Source organism: Peromyscus maniculatus, chromosome 11, assembly GCF_049852395.1.
Source record: "Peromyscus maniculatus bairdii isolate BWxNUB_F1_BW_parent chromosome 11, HU_Pman_BW_mat_3.1, whole genome shotgun sequence".
In the NCBI taxonomy this organism is placed as follows: domain Eukaryota; kingdom Metazoa; phylum Chordata; class Mammalia; order Rodentia; family Cricetidae; genus Peromyscus; species Peromyscus maniculatus.
In genome coordinates, this window is record NC_134862.1 from 29,842,126 (window position 1) to 29,869,224 (window position 27,099).

At 48.7% G+C, this 27,099-nt stretch overlaps 1 protein-coding gene across 3 annotated transcripts in view; it reads right to left on the minus strand.

The window, feature by feature from the left end:
• Positions 1–27,099, minus strand: part of Cfap221 (cilia and flagella associated protein 221) — a 77,283-nt gene that overhangs the window by 33,496 nt on the left and 16,688 nt on the right. For all 3 annotated transcript variants that reach the window (XR_013043196.1, XM_015999382.3, XM_076547244.1), the window contains exons 7-11: positions 8,348–8,451; positions 2,343–2,502; positions 820–937; positions 631–742; positions 330–438 (exon numbers count right to left, since the gene is read on the minus strand). Coding sequence is in view for 2 of the 3 variants with exons in the window: in XM_015999382.3 (XP_015854868.1) it covers positions 330–438; positions 631–742; positions 820–937; positions 2,343–2,502; positions 8,348–8,451 (603 nt within the window). In the remaining variant the exon portion in view is untranslated. The remainder of the gene's footprint in view (positions 1–329; positions 439–630; positions 743–819; positions 938–2,342; positions 2,503–8,347; positions 8,452–27,099) is intronic.

The following is a 27,099-nucleotide window of genomic DNA, read 5'->3' on the forward strand; positions in this document are numbered from 1 at the left end:
CCCCTGCTGCCAGGACTGTCCCCAAAGGCTCCCACTGCACAGGGGCTCACCCCAGGTCTGTCTGGGAGCAGGGAGGAGGGGCCAAGCCTCACACCGTTCACTGTTGTCCCGCCCTGTCCTCTCTGTGAAGGAAACAACATGTCTTAGCGACAATTATTTATTCTAATAGCCACCCATTCTGAGCTAGGAACACTGGCTGAGGAGGAGGACTAATTGAATTCACCAAGGGAGTTTATCAAGAATGGTGTGTCATTGTGTCTCCTGCGTCAAAGGCCATGCCCTAAAAGCAGTCACCTGTCACTTGAGACACATTAACCCTCAATATTTACCACTTAAGATGGTTCTCGCTCTCTTCCTGGATGTTCTGTCTGACCTTCTGTTCAAAGAGCGCCTCCTTCATCTGTCTGGTTTTGGAGATTTCATCACCCTGGTCCAGGACTGCAGGCAGGAACAGGCAGAGATCACGGCCATAATCAAATCAGTCATTTGTCCAGACAAACACAAGTTTCTAACCATGCTGCCTAACAGACATCTAACTGAGTTTTGTTCATAAATAATAAATGTGACTGGACACATTTCTTTCTTATTCTGCCCCAGGGACTGGTTTATGGCAGACCGAGTGGCTGTTACCTTGTTTTAATTCCTTAATCTTCAACTTTCCCGGTTCTTGGTTTAGGACAGTGGCCACAGCAAATGGATTGGACAGATCTGCTGGAAACCGCAGGTCGTGGTACTCGATTTCCTGGGGACCAAACCGGGAGGGAAATGAGTTTTCTCCCTGCCTTTCCTTTGCACTGGGGGGTGCCCCCACCCACGTACCTTCATTTTCGGAGGCTTGGCCATGGTGGGAGTTTGGTAAAAGTGTACATATCTTGTTTTTTCTGGAGGAACACTTACTTTCTGAGAACGAGTATTTAATCTTTTGAACTCTTCTAGTCTGGAGTTTAAAACAGATGTTAAATTAGTGTATAATCCAACTGTTTGGGTTTGTTTGAATGATTTATTTTTATTTTATGATTGTTGCCTGCATGTTGCCTGTGTACCTGATGAGGCCAAGAGTGCATCTGATTCCCTGGAGCTGCAGTTATAGACAGCTGTGAGCTGCCATGGGGGAGCTGGGAACTGAACCCAGGTCCTCTGGGAGAGCAGTCAGTGCTCTTGACTGCTGACCCATCTCTACACCCCCAGCTCAAGGTGTTTGTTTCTGTGTTCTTTCTGATAAAACTATCATTCATAGATCAATATTATAACTAAACTAAAAGTAAGTTTGTGGGTTAAAAGGAGTCCATGGGAACAAATTTCATATCAGTATATTAACATATAATCATATATAGGTATATGTACTTATGTATGCACACTTATACACACCAGTGGTTGTCTTCTTCCCCCCCCCCAATTCTTTAAAAAAAAAGCCAGTTATTTATTGTGTATGTGTGTGTACATGTGTGTACCATGCATGTGGTGGTCAGAGGACAGCACCACTCTACTTCTGTTGTGTGGGTCCCAGGTACAGAACTCAGGTCATCAACCTTGGCAGCGAGCACCTTTACCTGATCCCTCTCTCCTCTGAATTCCTCATGAATATGGTAAGTGGAAACACAGCAGGCTAGGGAATGCTCTGGTGGTCTAGTATCATTTATTTCTAGCCTGTAGTTCTTCAACAGCTTAAGCTGATTATTTTAGAAACCAGGACTTTGATTTACTTTCTTAGTAAAAGAAGAATTATGCTCTTTGAAGAACAAAAACAAAATGGGGGTGGGGATCTAGTTGGGCTGGCAGAGCTCCAGCCCCTAGGCGTGAAAGCGCTTTATGTAGATTCATCTTGTAATATAAATGTTTTTGTAGTGCTGGGTTGAACCTGGGGCTATGTACATGCCAGCCAAGAGGCCAATGACTGGCCTGCACTCCCAGCTTTAGAAACAAATTTCCGGGGGTATCACAAGAAAAGAGAACATTTGGATTTTTCTTATTTTTTTTTTAAATGCAGGTTCTTGCTATGTAGTCCAGGCTAGCTTTAAACTCATGATCTTCCTGCCTCAACCTCTTCAGTGATAGGATTCCAAATGTGTACCACAATGCCCATAACTGGATTGGATTTTTGATGAAGTGTTAAGTGGAAATTGGGGCTGCGGCTATAGCTCAAGTGGTACTTTTCTAGAATGCACAGAGCCCTGGCTCCCATCCCCAGCACCATATAAACTGGGTGTGGTGGTGCATTGTCTGTAATCCCAACACTCCGGAGGCGGAGGCAGGCAGAATGTCCAAGTCATCGTGGTTCCACAGTGAGTCTGAGGCCAGCCTGGGCTACATGGGTAGACAGAAACACCATGAAGAAGCCATACGGTAAGGCCATGTTGGGGTGGCAGGTTCCAGTGAAGACACATTCGTACGGCTGAGAGTTGAACTGTGAGATCCACAATTGAATTTTTATTTGTGCCATCCCATACTGGATGGGTGTGAACGTGACGGTTACTTTTGTCTTCCCGTTAGCTGGAATTATTCCTGTAAGGAGAGAGAGAGAGGTGGGTGGTGTTGATTGCATCAGTTACTTTTCTTACTGCTGTAGCAAAATATCTAACAAAGGCAATTTAAGGGAGGAGAGTTTGTTCTGGCTCACAGTTTGAGGGGACAGTCCATCATGGTAGGGAGTCATGGCTGCAGGAGTGTGAACAGCATCCACAGTCAGGAAGCAGAGAGATAGCGGCTGTGCTCAGCGCCCATTCTCCTTTTTATTCTGTCTGGGACCCCAGGCTATGGGAAGGGACTTCCCACTTTGATGAACCCATGCCCTGTTCAGAAGTTTTTCTCCCCCTCTGACATTGCCAGGCAAGATGAGCCGTTGCAGAGGTATCTGCTCTGCTCACCAAGTGCCACTGAAGAGGCAACACAAACCCCATCTTGGCAGCACAGCGTGGGTGCGCCTCTGCTTGCTCCACAGTCTCTTCAGTAAGTGCCCAGGACCCAACTTCTGAGTGTTGACACAGACTTGGTTATCAGTGGTTATGCAAATCCTTTCCAACAATCAGCTGATCATGTAGCTATACAAATACGGTCGAAGGCATCTGCATTTGTACCTCAAATGTAAGTTCCCAGAATGCTGACCCTAGAGCAAATGACCAGGATGCAATACCAAAGCTATAAGCCACACGGAAAATTAGGAATACACACCTGGGAGTTTGGGTCCAGACGGTTTAGTTCCCTGTGTTTCTCTGCAGCTTTATTCTTTCCTCTCAAGTCTCCCTCCCTCCCTCCCTCCCTCCCTCCCTCCCTCCCTCCCTCCCTCCCTCCCTCCCTCCCTCCCTCCCTCCCTCCCTCCCTCCTTCTCTTCCTCTGGTGTTGGGGCTGTTGCTTGGCAAGTGCTCTACCATAAAGCTACACCCCAGACCTCCTCCTTTCAAATCTTTCAGAAGAACTGGTGTTGCTTTTACCGTCAAACAGCTCACCTTGACATGTTGCTGTATCTCTGGTGCCATTTGGGCTTAGAACACTCACTGTACGTCTCAGCCTGGGCCTCCACAGCCTGAACAAGTCAGGCTGTGCCACTCATCCTCAGTAAGTCATTAAAGAGACAAATTGATAGCGGAAGATAGAAAAAGGAGATTTAGCCAGTGCACGGCCACTGAGAAGGACAATGAAGAGGTGCGATGACCCCCTAAGTCCACCCATGGGGTCCTGACATGAGGTTCAGGTTTAAATAGAAGATAAGAGGTGTGTGCACAGCTAAGCTGTCCTGGTCAAGGTGTGGTCCTACCCATCACTGACCCATCATTATCTCAGGGTCAGTCTCCCTGAAAGGTGGTCTGACAGGCTGTCAGAACTGTGTGACGTCTGTGTGGCTCCTACCTGGATGTTACTTTCCAGGGAAACTGTAAGCTCCCAAGACAGACATCAGCTCACAGCTCTTTTATCGACCTGAACCCTTCCTACGGTACTTTAATAACAGGTAGTTAATAGTTTCTAAGAGAGGGAGAGAAATTCTCTCTAAGTGGTGTTGCCACTGGCAAGGTACCCATGCCCCTGTGGACAACCCCTCCCCCATGCCCCTGTGAACAACCCCTCCCCCATGCCCCTGTGGACAACCCCTCCCCCATGCCCCTGTGGACAACCCCTCACCATGGCCCTGTGGACAACCCCTCACCATGGCCCTGTGGACAACCCCTCACCATGGCCCTGTGGACAACCCCTCACCATGCCCCTGTGGACAACCCCTCCCCCATGCCCCTGTGGACAACCCCTCCCCCATGCCCCTGTGGACAACCCTTCCCCATGCCCCTGTGGACAACCCTTCCCCATGCCCCTGTGGACAACCCCTCACCATGCCCCTGTGAACAACCCCTCACCATGCCCCTGTGGACAACCCCTCCCCCATGCCCCTGTGGACAACCCCTCCCCCATGCCCCTGTGGACAACCCCTCCCCCATGCCCCTGTGGACAACCCCTCACCATGCCCCTGTGGACAACCCCTCACCATGGCCCTGTGGACAGCCCCTCACCATGCCCCTGTGGACAGCCCCTCACCATGCCCCTGTGGACAACCCCTCACCATGCCCCTGTGGACAACCCCTCACCATGCCCCTGTGGACAACCCTCATGAAACACATTGGGACACATTACATACATATGTGAAAATACCATCACAAACCATTATATCATATAAATAATATGGAAGAGTGCGAGGACGGCTCAGTGAGCAAGATGCTTGCTGCACAAACAGAAGGATCTGAGTTTGGATCCCCAACACCCATGTAAAACCTGACAAAGCAAACACATCTGTAACCCCAGCACTGGGAGGGCTGGAGACAGGTGGATGCCTGGAGCTCACAGGCCAGCCTAGCAGGGACAGTGAGAGACCCTTCCTCAAAAGGTAAGATGGGGGAATAATTATGGTAGGCATCCCAATGCACCAAGTGCACGAGTGCATGCTCTCTCACACACACACAAATGCACGCTTGCAGCATGCACACACATACCTACAAAGTAGGCTTTGGTTAATTTCCTGAGCACAGACAGAGGTAAAAATTATTCATTGATGGCCACTATTGCATCTTAAGTCCGGGCCAGGTAGAAAGAGTCACCAGAGACAATGGGTCTGCAGGCCAACAGCAGGTCATTTGGGTAGGAATCCCAACTGAAGAGACTTGAATACCTTGACCATCACTTGGTCAGAGCATCACCCTGTGGGTCCTGCACACCATTCAGGACTTGAGGCCAAGAGCATCTCCAGCTCATTAACTTAAAAACATAAGGACAAGCTCTGGGGGTGAGGATGAGGATTCATGTTTACCTTGACCTGGGAGATGTGGTTTTTTAAGTGCTCCCAGCCTAGACATAATACATAAAACCCACTGTGGAGACGTAGCCCGGGCAACCAGAGTAAGCTGTTTTTTTTTCCCCCTGTTAGTGCAGCTCTGTCACTTGAACATGATGGTGGCAGGCTGCGTAATGTTGACAGTTGTAGACTATGTGCCAAGTTTTGACAGCCACTGCTTGGCCAAAACTCACAGTGGCACAAAGGAGTGATGTCCTGTGTTTTATAAGTGAGAGAGGTATTCTCAATATTCAACCTCATTTGGAAAAGTCTACCTCAGGGCTGGGGGTGTGGCTCAGTCTGTAGGGTGCTTGCCCAGCATGCATGAAGATCCCCAGCCCCACACAAACCAGCGTTAGTGGTTCCAACACTCAGGAGGTAGAGGCAGCAGGATCAGAAATTCAAGGTTATCCTTGGCTACATAGTGACTTCTGGGCCATCCTGCAAACAAGTGTCTGTGGAGCAGGCAGTGAGATGGCTCTCAGTAAAGGCGAATGCTGCCCAGCCTGATGACCAGAGTGTGATCTCCAGGCCCACATGGTAGAAGGAGAGAACTAACTAGAAACTTGTCCTCCGCTCACAACACAAATGTGCATACACAAGTACATGAAATAAACACATTAAAAGGTCATAAAAATATAAAGCCCAGAGCACTATTCTTAGATCAATTACAGATCACTACCTTCCACACAGCCAGGAATAATGAATAATGTTAAGTCACAGGGTGGGGAGCTGGGTGTGGTGATGTATGTGATGTACGGATGTGGTGATGTGGGTGATGTATCCCAGGACTTAGACTAATGCAGGAGGATCTCCAGGTCTAGGCTGGTCTACACTACCTAGCAAGACAAACAGAAGCAAACAAAAACAAGCAATAGCAACAACAAAAACTCAGAGCCAAGAAAGTCCTGACTGCAGAGATGGCTCAGTGGTGAAGAACAGTTACTGCTCTTGTTGATGGCCTGAGTTTGGTTCCCAGCACCATCATCAGGCAGCTCCAGGGGGTCTAAGGCCGTCTTCTGACCTCCATGAACACCGTATGCAGGTGGCATACATACACACAGGCACACCCAAATAAAAATAAAGAAGGCCGCTGTTTATCAATGTAAGCATTATGAAGAACACAGAACAACACTGAACAATGAAGTCAAGTGGGGCCCAGCTAGTTCAGTCTGTAGCGCATGAGACTTTTAATCTCAGGATCATGGGTTTGGGCCCCACATTGGGCAGCAGGTATGGAATATTATTAAGGACCAGCCTTAATAATATTCTTCCTAGGGGCCCAGGAGAGAAACTACAAACGCCAAGAATTATTTTCGGGAAAAGAATCTCAGCACACTGAGCCCTTAGTCCATTGGTTTATTCTTCATCCCCCTAGTCTCTCAGGTTTACAGTTATAAACCCAAGCAATAGCAGTCCTCCCCCTCCAGTCAGGCCACCAGGCCTGAATTCCTGCAAGGTCATAAAGGCAGGTAAGAGTTTTCCTCAGGCAGTGATGTCAGGCTTTCCTTCACAACCCAAGGAGGGAGTGGTTAAAGGAGGAGGTCAGCTGAGAGCTAATATCGGTTAGTATATCAAAAAGGGAACTTATGTGTTCAATCTACATTCCTAGAAGTGGTTAGGTAAGAAGTCAGAAGTCTATAATGTTAGTAAGGCTGTAAGAAGGGAGGGACTGAGCTTAAACTGTGCGAAACTATTACTTGAGGTCCACCTGATCTCCGTGATGTTTTTGTGTGGAATTAACCTTAATTCAGGAGTGGTGGTCTGGACTGCTATTTCTGTTAGTCCTTAGATGTGCTAAGGGAGATACCTGATTCTGGTGCTAAAAAGGGGGAAACAGATGGGTCTGAGGGAAGGAAGCTTCTCTTGAGGCTGTTCTCCAAATACCTTGAATGTATCTATCCAAAGAGTGATCAGTTCACACTGTTTGCAATTCTTAGGAAAAAAGTCAATTGGGAAAGCTATGAAGGCACAAATGATATTCATAGCAGAAGACAGCTGATATATAATGAGCCATACAGCACCAAATACTTCCTGGGATTTGGCTTCCTCTGGAGGAATTCCTTGATCCCTTCAGGTAGTGGCTTTGCCATAACCAGCTGATTCTTATAATATATCCCTGTGGCCTGCAGCACACCAGGAAATACTGCTGTGTCATATCCTAGGTGACACTAACATAAGACAAATATGGGCATATTCAAATATTTAAATAAAGGAATACAAACATATACAGGGACCTTTTAAATATGTAAGTAAATTAATAGAAAATACAGGCATGGGCAGTGACTAAAAGAGGATAGAAAATAAAAGTATAACATAGAGCACTAAGACCTAGATGGGGAAAACTTGAAAAAAGAAATCATCCCATACTGTTGTAGTTAGGATTTCTATTGCTGTGAAGAGATACCATGACCATGGCTTCTCTCATAAAGAAAAACAATTAATTGGGTGGCTTAGAGTTCAGAGGTTCAGTCCATTACCATCATGGTGGGACATGGCGGCATGAAGGCGGACATGGTGCTGGAGAGGGAGCTGAGTTCTAGAGTCTTGTAGGCTACAGGAAACTGGGTGTGGCTTGAGCATACATGAGCCCTCAAAGCCCTCCTCCACAGTGACACACTTCCTCCAACAAATCCATGCTTACTCCACAAGGCCACACCACCATGGAAACACAGCTCTGCATGTCCATGAGAGTGCTTCCAGACATGTCTAACCTGGCCGAGAGGACCTGTTGGATGTGGGCAGTGCTGCTCCATGAGCTGGGATTCTGGACTAAACAAAGAGGGGAGGGTGAGCTGAGCACCAGCGTTCATCCTTCTCTGTTTCCCGACTGCGAATGCCATGTGACCAGCTGCCTCACGCCGCCGCGCCTTCCCCACCAGGATGGGCGGGCTGTCCCCTGAGACTGTGAGACAGACAAGCCTTCCTCTCTTACGTTGTTTTTGCCACAGCAACAAGGAAAGCGACCGCTATTCCAAGCCCTGCCTCTGACCCTAGACTGCTGGGGCACCTGGCTGTGTGACGTCACACCATCCTCACCTGACCTCGGCGCAATTGTAAAGGCCTGGTGAGACCGAAGCAGAGTGATGTGGAATTCGAAATCCACGGGACAGCTGCACTGCAAGGGGATCACGTAGCTTTTGCTGCAAAAAAAAAAAACACAAGAAGGAAGTGGAACAGGGTCGTTCTTCTCTTTCACTTTCTTCTAGCTGACCTAGAAAGGACCAGGGACTCAGGAAACACACGCAGTAACACCCAGCACCAGCTGGCACCTCCTGTCCCACACTGACCAAGAGGTCTGTCTGGAGGTAGGCTCTCGTGTAGCCTAGGCTGGCCTCAAACTTGTTTCCAGAAAAAATCCCGACAGAAGCGACTTAACGGACAATGGGGCTATTCATTTTCTCAACGCCAGGTTACGGTTCATTGTAGAGAAACTGAGGCAGCAGGATCTTGAAGCAGCGATGCCCACAGCCAAGAGCGGAAAGCAATGAAGTGATGCAAGCCTGCCTGTGCTCAGCTCTTGCTCCCTCTTACACAGTTCGGGACCCCATGCCCAAGGAGTGACGCCCCCCACAGGGAACAGGCCTTCCTGTATCAGTCGATGTAATCAAGATAATCCTCATAGACACACCCACAGGGCAGTGGGATCTAGACCCCCCAAATTAAGACTCTCTTCTCGGGTGACTCTAGATTGTGATGCATTCATGATGAAAACTAACCATCACACCAAGGCTGATCTTGAGTTTCTGGTCTTCTTTTCTCTAGCTCGTAAGTGCTGGGATTACAGGTGCGCACCGCCATGTGCACCGCCATGTGGTGCTGAGGACGGAACCCAGGGCTTTGTGAGCATAGTCCGCAAAGACTCCACCAACTGAGCTCCATCTTTGTTCACGCTCGTGGGAGAACTCCACTGTATCCATTGTGAGTGGAGCTGCTGGAACTTGCCTTCTTGGGAGGTACCCACCTGACCTATCACTGTGGACTTCCCCACCACCCTGGGCCTCACCTGCCAGCACTAGGCTTTCCTGGATTTGGAGTCCTATACAGGTGGAGTCATATGTACAGGAATCTCAGTGCTATCCCAGATACACACACACACACACACACACACATACACATACACACACAATGTTCAATAAATATTTTGATTTCAGTAACTATTTAGGAGACTATAAATGTGGCTTTTAAAAGCATGTCTAAAGCATTTATATTGGGCTTTGAAATTCATTATCTTTTAAAAATCTGTGAAGTATCTAGAATAGTTCAAAGATAAATATTTTTAAACAATCAAATTTCTTTATTCATCCCTAAGAACTCTAAACCATTTCCAAAGAAATAAAGCATCACTGAGGGACCGTCCTTGTCTATCTCTGTTTCGTCTTTCTTTGCAGGGGTGACCCTTACTGAGGATCGTTTGTCTAAAATATCTACGTATTTAATAATATCACGACATTTGATGCTTGGGAAGACATGGCCACAGGAGGAGGAGGTGGCTGGTTACGTCACATCTCCAGTCAGGGAGGCAGATGGTGAGCAATGATGGTCTTCAATGATGGTCTTCAGCTTGCTCTCTCCTTTTTACTAACCTGGGACGCAACCCCACAAGATGGTGCCACCCACAAACAGGGTGGGTCTTCCCAGCTCAGTGAAATTCCTTTGGAAATGCCCTCCCATGTAGTGGGTAGCCATTCCAGCTTCGGTCTGGAAGTTCCAACCCCCATTGAGGCTTCGATAACTGTCTCGCCTACAAGGCGGGACCAAGAGAGGGCCCCGAAGACCCGAGATTCAGATGCGCCGCCTTCTCTTGGTTCCTGGACCCTGGACGCTGGAGGTAGACCTAGCAGAATTCTCCAGAGAACACCGCTAGACTGCGCTACGTCTTCCCCAGACTCTGCAACCTACCTATCCCTTCATTTGTAAGTTACGCCACTAAATAAACCCCCCTTTTAACTACGTGGAGTGGCCTTAATAATTTCACCAATACTCCCAGGCACACCCATGTGTGTTTTCTGGGTGGTTTCAAACTTGAGTCAAATTGCCAGTGCACATGAGAACTCTCAACAGCTGTGATTATTTCCTGAGACCTGCAGAAGATACATCAGCTGATCACAAAGCCCATTCCTGCGTCAGGCACTACTAGGAAAAAGCCAGTTTCCTTCGGGGACGTGGCCTTGGTAGGCTTCCCGGGCTCTAGGAGCCAGCTCTCCACCCATGTGCACTCAGAGGACACCAAATGAACTCAGCAGGTGATATGTTTAAAAAACTGGACCAGGACATGAAGTTGAGAGGAAGATCTGGATGGGGTGCACAGGAGAAGCTGGAAGGATTGGGGTGTATTGTATACATGCATGAGATCTCTAAGAATAAAAAGTTAGCTGTCACACTGGGGCTCTTGTAAATCAGCTGTCTTAGGGGACATTGCCCCCAGCCACTGGGCCAGCAGGCAGCTCGGCCCCCTCAGCATCATAACCTGATTGTCACTGTCCTCTATCTGCCTCTATCCCCAGCTGGGTATAGGCCAGGCCCACCCAGGTCAGGGAAGTTTCTTGGCTTTCCTGCATTGGATGGAGAAGAGAACCTGTCTCCACTCAGCTTCCAGGCAAGGGCGGGTGCTGCTCCCTGGGATCAGTGGGACCGTGGCCTCCTTGATCCCACGGGAATGAGATCCACAGCTAGGAGCCTGCTGCTGCAGCCCCTGAGCCTGCTGCAGCCCCTGAGCCTGCTGCAGCCCCTGAGCCCGCTGCAGCCCCTGAGCCCGCTACAGCCCCTGAGCCTGCAGCCCCTGAGCCTGCTGCTGTAGCCCTTGAGCCTGCAGCCCCTGAGCCTGCAGCCCCTGAGCCTGCTGCTGCAGCCCCTGAGCCTGCTGCTGCCCCTGAGCCTGCTGCTGCAGCCCCTGAGCCTGCTGCTGCTGCCCCTGAGCCTGCTGCAGCCCCTGAGCCTGCTGCTGCCCCTGAGCCTGCTGCAGCCCCTGAGCCTGCTGCTGCAGCCCCTGAGCCTGCTGCTGCCCCTGAGCCTGCTGCTGCAGCCCCTGAGCCTGCTGCTGCTGCCCCTGAGCCCGCTGCAGCCCCTGAGCCTGCTGCTGCAGCTCCTGAGCCCCATGCAGCCCCTGAGCCTGCAGCCCCTGAGCCTGCTGCTGCAGCCCCTGAGCCTGCTGCAGCCCCTGAGCCTGCTGCAGCCCCTGAGCCTGCCGCTGCAGCCCCTGAGCCCCCTGCAGCCCCTGAGCCTGCCGCTGCAGCCCCTGAGCCCCCTGCAGCCCCTGAGCCTGCTGCAGCCCCTGAGCCTGCCTGGAGCCCCATGCAGCTCAGGAGCCTGCCTGGAGCCCCTGAGCCCGCTGCTGCCCCTGAGCCTGCTGCTGCCCCTGAGCCTGCTGCAGCCCCTGAGCCTGCCTGGAGCCCCATGCAGCTCAGGAGCCTGCATGGTGCAGCTTCTCCCTGTTCCGCCGAAGGGCATTGTCTGATTGCTTCGCTTGCACAGGTCCCTCTGAGGTCGCTTTGGTGTCACAGTGCTCACTGATAGGAATAGGAGTAGAAGGGGTGCTGGGCAAGGGTACACTCCCTGCTCCATCTGTGTGTGTGTGTTTACATGTGTGTGTATGTGTGTGGTGTTCAGAGGAAGACACCTGGTGTCTTTATTATTCTCCACTTTATTTTCTTGAGACAGGTAGGGTGTCTCACTGAACCTAGAACTTGACAATTCAGTTGGGCGACCAAAGAGCCACCTGTCTCTGCCTCCTAAATTCTGGGATTACAGGCATAGGGGGCTATACATAAGGTTTTTTTTTTTCTTTTTCTTTCTTACATTCATGCTAGGAACCTGAACTCAGGTCCTCATGCCCAGCAAGAACCTTACTGACTAGACATCTCACCCTCTCCTGCTCCATTGGAGGAAGTGTACCTAATGACTTTGAAGAGATCTGTGCTCTGACTGAAGACCACTCCTGACACCTGCTAGGCAATGTCCGCTGGTAATTGATCCCTCCCTCCCTCCTTGAAACAGGGCTTCGGGTGGCCAGGTTCTTCTCAATCTTCCTATGTGGCCGAGGATGACTTTGAACTATTGTTCTTGTCTCCACCTCCCAAATTCCGGGATGACAGGTGTGTGCTACCAAAGTTGGTTTATGTGGTGCTGGGGATGGAACCCAGGGATTCCTGCGTGGTAGACAGGTACTCTACCCACTGAGCCACACCCCCAGCCCTCCCCTGGTATTTCTTGTTTAAATGTTGTTCCTTAGCTGTGATGTTCTGGGATACTAGGGTAGGTATCCCCCACAGGAGACAAGGCTGCCACGGGCTTCCAACAATGATACTTTCTGCATAATTCCTGGGTAATGGTCACATGGGCTCCTTTCTTCAGCCCAATTTACAGGATTTGCTACCAAACCTATACATTCTGTTCCACCTCAGGTGTGGTGGTATTGTGTTCCCCGAAATATTGTGCACCCTAATGAACTTATCTGGGGTCGGAGAAAGAACAGCCACAATGTTAAACATAGAGGATAGGCAGTGGTAGCACACACCTTTAATTCCAGCACTTGGGAGGCAGAGCTAGGCAGAAATCCATGTATTCAAGGATACAGCCAAGCATGGTGACTCACGCCTTTAATCCCAGAAAGGAGTCTTTAATCCCAGGGAGTGATGGTAGAAGGCAGAAAGATATATAAGGCATGAAGACCAGGAACTAGAAGCATTTGGCTGGTTAAGCACTCAGGCTTCTAGCAGCAATTCAGCTGAGACCCATTCTGGATGAGGACTCAGAGGCCTCCAGTCTGAGGAAACAAGACCAGCTGAGGATCCGGCGAGGTGAGGTAGCTGTGGCTTGTTCTGTTTCTCTGAGCTTCCAGTTCACCCCAATACCTGGCTCAGGTTTGATTTTATTAATAAGAACTTTTAAGATTCCTGCTACACCTCAGGTTCTGCTGGAGGCGTACAGCCAACCAGAACTCCCTGAGAAGTGTTCTGACTCTGAAAACCAGTGTGTACTGGTGGCTGCATTTCAAGGTGTGATAGTCCATCTTAACTGTCTACTGGATGGGGTTTAGAGTTGCCATGAACGGAGGCTTCTGGGCATGTCTGTGAGGAATTTTCTAGTTTGGATTAACTGGGGTGAGAACGACCTAATTGTGGGCAGCAGCAGCCCATGGGCTGGGACCCGAGACTGAATAAAAGAAAGGGAGCTGAGCAACAGTATTCTCCTTTCTGTGCTTCCTGAGTGCAGACGCCAAGTGGCCAGCGGCCTCGTGGTCACATGACCTGCCGCCATGCCTTCCCACCGTGATAGACTGTACTCTAGAACTTCAAGCCAAAACAAACCATTTGTTTAGTTGTTTTTTTATCATTTTTGTTGTTGTTATTGCTGTTGTCACAGCATCCAGAAAGTAGGAAAACTCATGGCTGTGGGAGGTCATACCACGCTGGAGGCTCCCAATCTTGTCTGCTACACAAGATGAGCCTGGCAGACACTGAGACACTCTTGGTGTCAGCCACTCCACCAAACTGCTGAGACTGAACTGACACCCTTCCTTACAGCAACAGGGGGCGGAATCCACCCTGAAGATGGAAGCGGGGTGTGGGCAATGGCTTCCTGCTGTCCACACGCATCTCTGGGGATAAGGCAGGGAACTCGACGGCTCCCCTGAACACCTGCAGGTGTCAGCTCAGAGCTCTCCCAGTGAGGCCCTCCCTGTCTGATGTTCAAGGCTCTTCTGATAAATGCTACACGGCTGGATGTTTTTGAACTGAAACAGTTTCCCCCAAAACTCCTTTGGGGGTTCTTCCCGTTGGTGATAAACGAACTCCTAAGCTCTGACAGTTCTCAGGAAAGGTGTTGAGGTGTTTGTTTAGTGATGATTACCAGGAGCCAAGTTCCCGATGCACTTGCCAGCCTGGAAAAATAAACACATCCTCAAGGAACAGAATTCCAAGCACAGGTTCAGAAGGCAGCAGACCCATGCCAGCCACCCAGGTCACAACGAGTCTGCACTGAGCTCCTGTTACTGCTGTTCCTTTATCAGTGTCAAGGCAGTCGGTATGGTGGGGCTGGACTGCAGCTCAGGAGCCCAGCGCTCAACTCCCACAGTGACTGGCTGTTTGTATTCTTATTATTTGCGTATGTGTTAAATCCCTGCGTGTATGCATGTGCACCCTGTGGATGCTGGGAACTGAACCTTGCTCTTCTGCAAGAGCAGCAAAGGCTTTTAACCTCTGAGCTATCTCTCCAGCCTTGTGTGTGTGTGTGTGTGTGTGTGTGTGTGTGTGTGTGTGTGTGTGTGCGTGTGCGCGCGTGCATGTGCATGCGTGTGCATGCGTGTGTGCGTGTGTGTTGATGATCACATGAGTGCAGGTCTCTGTGAGAGCCTGTGGAGCTAGAGTTACAGGTGGCTGTAAACCGCCAGATGTTGGTGCAGGAAAATGAACTCAGGTCCTCTGCTGTTTGTACTCTTAACCAATGAGCCGTCTCTCCACTCTCTATGTGACAGCTAATTTTAATTTGCCAAAGTGACAGAATCTAGAGTCACCTGAGAGACAAGCCTTGAACTCACAGATCCACCTGCCTTTGCCTCCAGAGTGCTGAGATTAAGGGCGTGCACCACAATGCCTCCAGCTCTGTGGAATTATCTTATGTTAGCTAAGGGAGGAAGACCTCAGAAGGTGCCCTGGGCAGAGGGTGAGTGGGATTCTGAGCCATAAAAGAGCAGAAAACAAGCAAACAAACGTGGAGGAAGCAAGCCGAGCACTTGGAACTGTGAGCCATCTGAGCCCTTTCTCCCTTGTGTTGCTTAGTTAGAGGCTTTTGTAACAGCATCGGGAAAGGAGACTGAGCAGACGTGAGGTCCTGGGTTCAAGCCCGGTACCAGAAAGAAGAAGACTAACATTGTTTGGTGTTTGCTGAGAGCGGTGGTGCAAATCTGTAATCCCAGGTGCAGGAGGATCAGAAGTTCAAAGCCAGCCTGCCAACTTTCTCGAGACAGCATCTCAAATAAATAAATGTCCTCGGCACTGGAGACGCGGTTCAGCCAGCTAAAGGTGTTTTCTGTGCAAGTCTGAGGGCCTGAGTTCAAACACCTAGAGCGTTGGGTGAGACTTCAGCGCACCTACAACTCTAGTACCTCGAGAGCGGAGAGTGGCCCGAGGATGCTGAGGCTTGCCGGCCGCCAGCCTAGCTCCAGGACCAGGGAGAGACTCCGACTCAAGGGGACGGGGCAGAAAATGGTAGAGCTAGAAACTTGATATTCTCCTTTGGCCTCTCTCTCTCTCTCTCTCTCTCTCTCACACACACACACACACACACACACACACACACACACACACACACAACTCTAAGCTAAATCCCTATTGATAAATACATTAAAATGATCTACAGTAAAGAAAAACACCTCATTCTTGTTCCTCAGAAGCAAACAGGACCTTAAGTCAGAGTTCTTCAACTGACAAGAATCAGGTAATTAAAACAGAAAAGCAGGTGGAAGTTAGTGCTCTGGGGTGGGGGAGGGAACCTTAACTTTTACCCCCCTTACTTTATTATTTAATCATTTCATCAATCTTGTTAGGACTGTATATAAAAGTACATTAATACTTTACAAGAATCACTTCCTGTCTTTAAATAAATTACAGCATAAAGCTTTTAAATTTCATCATCATCAGAAGAGATCACAAATTTACCTTATAGAAAGTAAGTATGAGAGGGGAGGGCTGGGGGTGTGGCTCAGTGGGTAGAGCGCCTGCCTAGCATGCGTGAAGCCCTGGGTTCCAGCCCCAGCACTGTGTAAACCCAGCACGGTGGTGCACGCCTGCAATCCGAGCAGTCAGGAGGACCAAGGCCATCCTCAGCTACATAGTGAGCTTAAGGTCAGCCTGGGCTACATGAGACCCTGTCCTAAGGAAGGAAGGAAGGAGAGAGAGGGAGGAAGGGAAAGGAGAGGATAGAAAGAAAGGAGAGGGAGAGAGGAAAAGAGAGGCAGAGACAGAGAGAGAATAAATTCAAATTTCTCTCATCCCATCTCTGATTTTTTTTTTAGAGTGAATTTATTGGAGATGACTTAAAATCAAATAAATTGTTTAAAACCCTGAGTGTCTGGAGAGAGTCCTGAACACTTTACCATAATAGGATTTGGCTCCTTCGCCAGAGAATGAAGGGCAAGGGACAATAAGCATGACAGATGTGGGCTATTCCACGATGGCTGGACTGAGCAGCCACAGCAATTTAATTGTTAGTTATTGTGTTTCATAAAACATTAGGGAAAGGCCTGTGGAAACGGAGCTGGCGAAGTACTTGCCTTGCAAGTGTGAGAACCTGAGTTAGATCCTCATAACCCACATAAAAAGACGGGCAGGATGAAAATGCGCACACACACACACACACACACACACACACACACACACACATACACACACACACACACACCCCGCCAGAGTTAGGAGCCCACTCATACGACCTTATGTACACCTAGTTACACATCCCACCTCCATCATGCACATTGGACCTTGGACATTAGGATTAATGTTCTTTGAAGTGGAAACACAAATCAACCCTCACTAGAACCAGCTCACATCGACACCATAAGCTTGGGCCCCAGAACTGTGAGAAATGCTGTCATATCCAAAGACACTGACTTCACACTTACATGTTTACATGAGGAAAATATTAAAACATTAATGCTAATATTTAATAGTAAAGTCTTGGTTTTCTAGAATTAAATCATTTTTTTAATTTTATAAACTTTATTGCAGAAAAACTTGCAAATAAATATAAATGTCACACTCCAAAATGAAGCAGACCCAAAGTCTACACAACTCAATGAATTTCTATACAGTTAGACTTAGGACCAAAACCCGAAAATCCACGACAGAGTCACAACTAGAAAAACAATCGGCTTTATATCCTCTTTATAACGTGTCTGTCAGCTGCAGTCAGTCCTCCCCTCCCTCTTCTGTTGGCCTTTCTTGTCCTTTCTTCATGTTACATGCATCTTGTCCTTTCTCTAGCCACATGCACAGTTGTTCACATATGAACATGGATTATTGACTAGATTCTGAATATGAAGGAGAACATGTAGATGTTTTTATTTCTGAGATTATGAGACCTTGCTTAATATTATAAGTTCTCAATCTATCCATTTTCCTGCAAAATTTAAAATTCATCTTTAGAGCTGAATAGTATATGTGTGTGTATATGTATGTATATGTGAGTGTATGTATATATGCATTCATATATAACACATTTTCACTATCCATTCATCTGTTGATGGACAACTAGGTGACTAGGACTTTGCTGTAGTGAATAAAGCAGCAGTAAACACAGGACCCAGTTCCTCTACGGTAGGGTCCATTATGTTTCTATTAGAGAAAAAACCTGGTGTGTGCCGTTCATAGAATGCAACAGTCTCCTATCCGAGCAGGGTTGTGCTGTGGGACAGCATGCAAAATGGACATGCCCTGTATTCAGAGGCTTCAGTGAGCACACATGGTATCTGCATGCAACACAGGCAAGCGCAGTGCGAAACACCTGAGATTCATGACACATTGGATTTTGAATTAATTTTTGGTGGACATACATTTGGAAGACTTTTTCTGTTGCCAAAGTTGTTACAACCCACATCTGCAATTATGACCAGCAGTTTGACACTAGGGAACAGCCTGGATTCAGTGAACTCGCCGCTCCAGACCTGATAGAAGATGCTCTTGTTTCTGGGCGTTGGAATAGAATTGAAATTAGAAAAAGAAGGGGCTGGGGGGGGGGATGGCCCAGTATGTGAAGTCCTGCTGTGCAAACACGAGGACCTGAGTTCTGATCCCCAGGATCAGCAGAAGCCAGGTGTGGCCCGGTGTACTTGGAATCCCAGCTCTGGGAGAGCGGGGACGGGTGGATCTCAGGGCCTGTCTGGGATCACAGCAGGTTTCAGATTCAGAGAGACCCTGTCTAAAAGAACAAGGTAGAGAGTAGGAGAAGATGGCCTCTCAATGCCAACTAATTTTAGCGCGCGCGAGTGCACACACACACACAGAAGGCAGAGGTGACATGGTAGCCGTCATCTGTACAGGTAATATACAGCTTATTCACATTTCATAAACACCTTCAGGTGTGAGGTTCTAGGTTCAAATCTCAGCACCAAACCCAAACCCACTCTTTAAAAAAATTGTGATAACATATATCACATAAACATTTTAGGCATGCCGTTCTGCGGCATTAAATACACCACACTGCCACGCCACCTCCAGCCACCCACAGGACCCTCTCTTCATTTAAACCCTGTCCCCATTACGCCCAAGTTCACATCCCCCCGCGCCCCCCCCCCCCCCCCGCCACTGGCAGCCACAACCACACCCATCCCCAAGGATGTAATGACTAGGGGTCCTTCCTATGACCAGAATCTTGCAGCATAAAATGTCTTTACAGACTACATGTAAGGGGGCTGGGGGCTAGCTGTCGGTAAAACACTTGCTATGCAAGCGTAGGGACCTCCGTTCAGATCCCCCACACCCATGTAAAAAGCTGGGTGCCATGGTTTTTGCACTTATAATCCCGATGCTGAAAAGGCAGAAATAGGCAGACCCCTGCCTAGGGCATGGGGGCGAACCAGCCTTGTGGAACCATGGAGCCCCGGGTCCCAGTGACAGAACCTGTCTTAAATAGCTCCAGAGAATGACACCAAGGTTGTCTTCCGGCCTCCACACGCGTGTGTAAATGTATATCGGACCCCGCCCCCGCCCCTGTATATGAACACAACAAACACACCTAAACATACACACACACACACACACAAACCCTAAATGTTAAATTCACTCAACACAAAATTCTTCATAGAAACAATGCGTTCAATAGCAAACAGTGCTTTACGGTTTTGGGTGTAGGGAACGTGGCCGCGCTAGAGGAGATAAAGAGTGAAATTCAGGGATGGCTCCATGGGAGGAAGCCAGGTCTGTGTCTGGAGCCTAGAGAAGAGGGTGAGCTGGTGGCGGGATCCAGGAAGGGAGGTGGGGGGCGGGGGGTGGAGGGAATAGGGAGGGGAGGAATGGGGGGTGGGAGGGGAGGGAATGGGGGGCGGGAGGGGCTCAGCTGGCTGGAAGGAAGAAGAAAGGCCTCCCGGAGGCACCGGCTTTTCATAGGGAGAAAAATAGAGCATTATGGGGGGGGGGGTAGATATGAAGACTAAAAGCTGTGAACAGCGGCTTCCTTTAGAGTAGGGATGGAAGCGACCGTGTGCTGACTGTATCCAAACCTGTTCCAGAGCCTGTAAGAACATTTGACGGACAGACGGATGCAGCCAGCAGGGCACCCTGCTGCCAGCCTGCCTGTCCTGGTGGCCCGGCCACCTGCAGCTATCAAAAGAAAAGGCTCCTTCTTTGTTGGCATAAGAAATGTATTTCTTTCATTTATTTAAAATAGACTTTCTCTTTTGAGATTATAATATCATGACATCATTTTTTTTCCCTGTCCTTTCTCCAAACTCTCCAGGTACCCCACCCCCCAGCTCTCTGTCAAATTCATGGCCTCTTTTCTTTAATTGTTGTTGTTGAACGTATGTGTGTTCCTAAATACATAAATGTAACCTGCTCAGTCTGTGTAATGTTACTTGTGTGTATGCTTACAGGGCTGACCATTTGGTATTGGACAACAATTGCTGTACTCTTCCCTTAGGGGAAGGAAATTGATTCCCTGTAAAGTAAAACAAGTGAAACTCAAATACTTGTGGTTTTGAAGCTGCTGTGTGTAAGAACTGGGACCACATACAAGAGCAGACAGCTGTGCATGAAGTTACAGCTGTGGCTGGGACTGTAGCTCACTTGACAGGATGCTTGCCCTGCATGCAGGAAGCCCTAGGTTCGATTCCTAGTACCACACAAACCAGGCATGGTGGCACACATCTGTGATCTCTGTGCCATAGAGGGAGTTTGGAGCTAGCCTGGGCTACAGCGTGACAAAGAAGGAAAGAAAGGAATTTTAATCGTAGATCTGGGAGCTGGCAGCTACTCCTTTATCCTCACTATTCGACAGGTACTCAATCTTCATACTGTAAAAAGCACATTTAAGACATACACGTGTCTTTGTGTGCCTACGTGTGCAATCATGTGGGCCTGTGCACACGTATCACATGTCATGTGTGCATTACTCAGATCTGGGATGCAGCAGCCATTCTGACCAACTGGCTTCTGGGGTGACATAAGTGTAGGAGATAGCAGTCATGTGAACCGAATGAGTAAGGGGAGCCCTGTTGCTCAAGCACTGGAGACCATCCAGAGTTCCCTTCGCGCCATGAAGGACTGTGCTTTGGGGAGACACTGCCATTCTTGGTGATATATTCTTAAGTGTTAGGCCTAGCAATTTATCCAGGAATACTTTGTATGTGTCAGTGCCCCCCTCCCGTGTGTGTGTGCACGCGTGTGCGTGTACAAGCCCCAGGGATCTCCCTGTCTCCACTTTCCCAGTGTTGGGATCACAAGCATGTACCACACCCAGCTTTTTGACAATGGTTCTAGGGATCTGAACCCAGGTCCTCATGTTTCCCAGCAAGTACTTCTGGACCTAGCCACCTCTCCAGCCTTCACCTCGTGAAGACTTTCTCCAACAATAAAGATCGTCAGGACTTGGTGTGTGACGCTAGCCTGGCTGTTTAAGCATGAATACTGACCACGTGAATTGTAGATTGGATGACCCTAGCTTGAAAGATAGTCTACCTTTAACTGCTCCCCATGCACGCACTCATTTGCTCTTGGGGTCTATCATACATTTAGGCCACTTTACCCACCATGCAAGCCACCTGAACGGCTCGCACTAAGTCAGTGGGAGAAGAGCCTGTTAGAGTTTTAAAGCTAGGCTTTCCTTTGCTTTCTCCAGGATCCTTATGTCCGGGATTTTAGAGTAAGACAAAAAAAAAAAAAAAAAAAAAAAAAAATTAGTTAACTCAGGTCTTCCGGTGAAAGTTCCCTCTGTTCAGGGAGATCCTTCAAGTTTAGAGTGGAAATGGTTTTCTTTCCTGCTAAGATTCAGAAAAGGAGATTGGTTCAAGAACAACTAGATAGATGTGTGTACAGTGAAAGCACTTTAAATCAAAGATATTCTAACCACAAAGGAGAGAATTGTTTAGATAACAAAAACACAGGTGCCTGTTGACCGACAGGGAGAATGCACACGTGTGTGTGTGTGTGTGTGTGTGTGTGTGTGTGTGTGTGTGTGCATGTTCACACATGTGTAGCAGCTAGAGGATATTGCTCCTCACTCTCCCTGTTTTTTGAGACAAGGTCTCTCCTTGGCCTGGAGCTCACCAGGAGGGTAGGCTGGTTGTCCAGGGATCCCTGGAGACCTTCCTGTCTCTGCCTGCCCAGTACTGAGAATACAAGAACACACTACTGTATTTGTTTCTTTTCGGTTTCTGTGATAAAACACTATGATCAAATCAACTTATAAAAGCAAGCGTTTAATTGGGTGTGTGGTTTCAGAGGCCTAGAGTTCATGGTGGTGGAACAAAGGCCTGGTGGCACAAACAAGTGAGAACTCACATCTTAATGTACAAGCAGGAGGAGAGAGGGGCACACTGGGGATGGTTAGCAGTCTTTGGAAACCTCAAAGCTCACCCTCAGTGACACACCTCCTCCAACAAGGCCACACCTCCTAATCCTTCCCCAACAGTTCCACCATCTGGGACCAGGTATTCAAACATGAGCCTATCGGAGGCATTCGCATTCAGACCCTCACAGCCCAAGCCCAACTTTTTTATGGGCTCCTAGGGATTGACCTCGGGTCCTCATACTTGTGAGGCAAGCGGTCTACAAGCAGAGCAAGCCATCTCTTCAGCCCATGGCCATTTCTTTCTTCCAAAGATTGACTTTGAGATGTAAACTAACTACTGTCCCAGAGACCCAGGTAGAAGCTGACATAAAGACACATTTCTCCAAGGTCAAGTCATCCTTATTGGTGTAAGAAGCTGTTATTGTCCATTTCTGTATGAGAAAACCACACAACTCAGCATGCTAGCCATTTTTGCCTTCTCTCTATGCTGGCATCTCTTCCTGCAGAACTGTGTATTAAAAACTGCTTCGTTTTCTTCAGTCTCTCAAATGTGCTGTTATCTTTGCCAACATGGGGACACCTTAGTAGAATAGAATACTGCTACATCTTTAACTCTACCTTGAGTCTGAGACACATAACAGACTCCTTGTTATGAGGAAGGGTAATTTTTCTCTTCTTGGAAGCTCTTCATGAAGATGGATTTCTAGCTTTCTTCCAATGTGTTTGCTGTGACCCACAGCAGTGGTTCTCAGAGCCTCCCATAGGGGCTCAGAGTCTGCAAAGAGCAAGCTGTGCTTGGCTGTTGGCTGTGTCAACAATCTTTCCTGTCAGCTGGTTGGAGAATGCACATTCCTATGCAGCCCATGGGCTTTAAAAGCCAGGCAGAACGTCAGTCACAGTCTGACTTTGGCCATCCCCACCCATAAGTGAGCCACGAGGCCCCACACCTGCATTAGTCACTTTTCTCACTGGTGTTGGTCACTTTGGCTCATGCTTTGAGGATGCAGACCGTAATGGTGGCGAGGGCATGATGGCAGAAGCTGGAGGCAGCTGCTCACATGGCATCCACAGTCAGGAAGCAGAGACAGATGGATGCTGGGGCTCGGCTCACTTTCTCCTTTGTGCTCAGCCCAGGACCCCAGCCCATGGGATGGTGCTGCCCATGTTTGGGGGTGGGGCTTCCTACCTCAATGGTCCAAATCTAGAAATTCCCTCACAGACACCCCCAGAGTTGTTTCTACAGTGATTCTAAGTCTTATTGGGTTGACCATCAAGATGAACCATCCCAAGTAATTTACAACTCACTAGCTGCTTGGTCTTCAGTGGTTGTATGGTGTGAGGCAGATGGAATGATGGGAGAACATGGCTCTGGGATTCAGCTGGCTGTGTGGTACCAGAAAGACTCTGGTTTTATTTTTGAGACAGTCTTATGTAGCCCAGGCTGGCCGTCAGTTTACTATATAGCTGAGGATGACCCTAAACTTACATCTTCCTGCCTCTGTGCACTGGGTGCTGGGATCCCAGGGGTATTGTCATCATACCCAGCCAGAGAGGCAGTGTGCAAAAACTACAGCAGAAGATGAGTTAATACAGATCCAGGAGGAGGAATGGTACAAAATCTCCGTATCTAATACAAGCACGCTATTTATTTTGGTTTATAGGAAGACTAAGACTCCATTGTAACTACAATACTCTCAGAGATATCAAGTGATTGTCAAATTGTGTGTATAGGAATTGTATATATGTGTTCGTGTGTGTGTGTGTGTGTGTGTGTGTGTGTGTGTGTGTGTGTACATACATGTGAAAGGAGCCCAGAGGTCTACATTGGGTGTCTTCCTCTATTGCTCTCCACCTACTTTGCTGAAAGTCTCTTCCTGAACCTGAAGCTCACTGGTTTGGCTAACTGGCTGGCCAATATGCTCCAGGGACCTTCCCATCTTCACTGGCCTAGTGCCAGGGCCACAGGTGCACATCTGGGTTTTATGTGGGTGCTGGGATCCGAACTCGGGTCCTCAAGCTTGTGCAGCAAGCCCCTGCTCTCTGAGCCACTCCCCCAGCCCCAGGGTTACCACACTCAACAAGCCAGCACAGATGAATTTATCTAGTTGCAAATTACAAAGTGACCCTACGGAGGGACCGAGAACTGCGGGTCCTTCGCACCCAGTGACACTGTTTGATTTAGAGATGTTGGATGGACACTGGAATGCAACTTTCTTATTTACAGGGACTGTCAGGGTGCATTTTAGCAGATCTTAAGCCACCAGAGTTGTTTATGGCTAGCTGGCAAGTGTCCTCATGGCATTTTATCTCAGTTAAGGAAAACTTAACAACGGTCAGATCAGCCACCAAAAAATGCAGATGATGAATGTGAACAAGTCCACCCTGGGACCTAGAGGAAGATGGATGGAGATACGGTCCAGATTTCATAGAAGCTTTGGTCAGATCACAGTTGTGCCTCCCCAGAAGTACCCCACAGTATATAAGTAACCCACAGTGAGAAGGCACCCCACAGTTAGAAAGTACCCCACAGTGAGAAAGCACCCCATAGTACGAAAGCACCCTACAGTAATAAGTACCCCACAGTATTTATATACTGTATATAAGTAGCCCACAGTATATAAGTACCCCACAGTGAGAAAGCCACATGAGTGACTTCAGCACAAGACCTCAAATTCTGGCAATTTTGTCCAAATTCTATTATGTGAAAAGGGAAAAAGGCTCCTTTGAGTCCACGTGCCCTGGTTGGTGCTGGCTGTCAGCTTGACACAGCCTAGAGCCATCAGAGAGAATCCTCGCTGCAGTCACTGTCAGGATCAGGTCAGCCTGCTGGCATACCTGTGTGTGGGTGGGGGTGGTGAAGGGTTGGGGTGTTTTGATTGTTAATAGGTACAGGAGGCCCAGCCCACTGTAGGTGGCACCATCCCTAGGAAGGTGGTCCTGAATCATATAAGCCAGCCTTCAGGCCATCCCAGTGCCCAGCATCCTCCAGGGTTCCTGCTGTACTTGTCTGTGAGGTGAGCTCCTTATTTGGAGGTAATGCTGAATGGAAGAGCAAACAGCCCTGCCTTCAAGTTCATGACTCCCCGGACTCCCGAGCCAATGGAATTCTTTCCCCCTCTAAGGTGCTTCTGGCCAGAGTATCTGTCACAGAAAGGATGAAACCAGAACCCTGCCCTTTGGTGGGTTTCCATCTTTCCATGGCTTTTTCATTTCATGTCGGCCAGCGGTCCTTCTTTGGAAGAAGAAATGCTGTCTTACTGGGCCATTTTAAGAGAGCACACACAGCGCTGGGGAGGTGGCCCGGTCGATAAAGTGCTTGGCCACCAAGCACGAGGACCTGGCTTTGAGCCCCATATCCACATCAAAAAGAGAAGGACGCTGGTTCTGCGAAAGCCTAGCTTGGGACGCCTCACACTTGCCCTTCCTCTTCAGTCTCTGTGCATGATGCCCGGGGGTTTTCAGGGGAGCAGGGCGCACAGATGTATAAGGGACACAGTGATGGTCAATGCTGACGGCCATCGTGGCAGGATCTAGAATCCTAAATAGAAGTCAAGCCTTTGGGCATGTCTGTGAGTTTCTAGACCGGGTTAACTGGGAGGGAAGACCTGAATGTGGAGGGCACCGTCCCATGGGCTGCGGGTCCGGGACTCAATAAAAAGGAGAGGAAGCTGAGACCAGTGTGTATCCATCTCCTTCTGTTTCCTGACTGTGGTCACATGACACCAGCTGCCTCACTCTCCTGCCTAGGTGCCTTCCCGCTGTGATGGACTGTGCCCTCCAACTGTGGTCCCTTACTGCCACAGCAGTGATGTCACTGATAAGCCCCACCCCCCCAGTCTTGTCTCTTTTACCTCCTTTAGGTTCTGCCTGGAAGCTGGGGGGTGCTAGCACCATGCACTTCCCAGCCTCCAGAACGAACAGCTGAAGTACACTCTTCTTCATAACTCACCCAGTCTCAGGTATTTTATTATAGCAATGAAACAACTGACCGAGACAGTACCTAACACATCAGGCATTCAGGAGATGAATGAATGAATGAATGAATGAATGAATGAATGAATGAATGAATGAATGAAATGGAGGCTGGATAAAGAACTCATCCAAATGATACACTGGACCACTAAGGTGGTCTGGGATTCATACGGAACACTTTCGGGAAATGCCTATTCAAACAGACCATTCTCGCAGCGCACGGTTTGGGTCAAACGAAGCGAAGAAGGGTCTGAGTGGTTAAATGTTGCTAAGGAGACTGTAAAAGGCACAAAGTCTTGGGAAGGTACCGCCTGCTGCCAGGATGTCTGGAGGAGAAAAATAGCGTGTTTATCTTTTAAGAGATTTTAAAAAAATATATTATACCATTATAAACAGTAACTCAATTAAGTAAATTGTTTAGCTGAATTTTTCATTCTGAATACAAATGAGAGGCATTATGTGGAAAATGGCTTGGGGGAGGCCCCCGGGAGGGTGGACGTTTGTTTCGAGGGCCAGTGACTGATGACCACAGTAGAAGGCATGCTGTTTGCACCACTTAGACCATTTTTTCTCCTCAACCCATAAGCCTTGCTTGTGACCCACATGAGAGGTGCTTTACAGACAGAAAGAGGAACTCTCGAATCAGGGAGTTCTTGTTCCCTGGCACGCTGATTTTGATAAAATGCCTGGCATTGCCCACCTACAGGAAGTAGCTATTTATTTTGCAAGGGCAGCAAGTTCACATTTTAGATGCGTGGGGTCTTTACAGGGACCCCTTGCTCTGAGAAGGAGATGGCGAGGACAGGAAGGGTTGAGAGGGAGAAGGAGGAAGTGCCGGCATGGAGTTCTGTCACAATGGTTTTGGGGACATGGGGACGAGGAAGGCATGGGGCCGAGAATGTACAACCGTGTGCCGGGAGATGGCTCGGTGGGCTGTGGTTTGGGTGTGAAGCATCCCCTCGGGGTGCGGGTGTTGGAACATTGGCTGGTGGTGGGCTCTGGGAAGGCTGCAGAGCCTTTAGGAGGTCGGACCTTGCTGGAGGCCGTAAGTCACAGGGATGGGGTATGCTTCAGGTGTGTATGCCTCCTCCTACTTCAGCTCTCTCTCCTCCGTACGGACGACAACGTGATCGATCGGCCAGCTTCCTGCTCCTACAGCCATCCCTTCCCTGCCCGACGTTATGTCTTCCCCACCAAGATGGACTCTGTCCCTCTCAACGGTAATTCAGAATAACAGTTTTCACCTTTAAGTCATTTTTAACCAGGGTATTTACAATGAAAGAGAGCCAGGTGGAGAGATGGAGTTCTCAGGACAG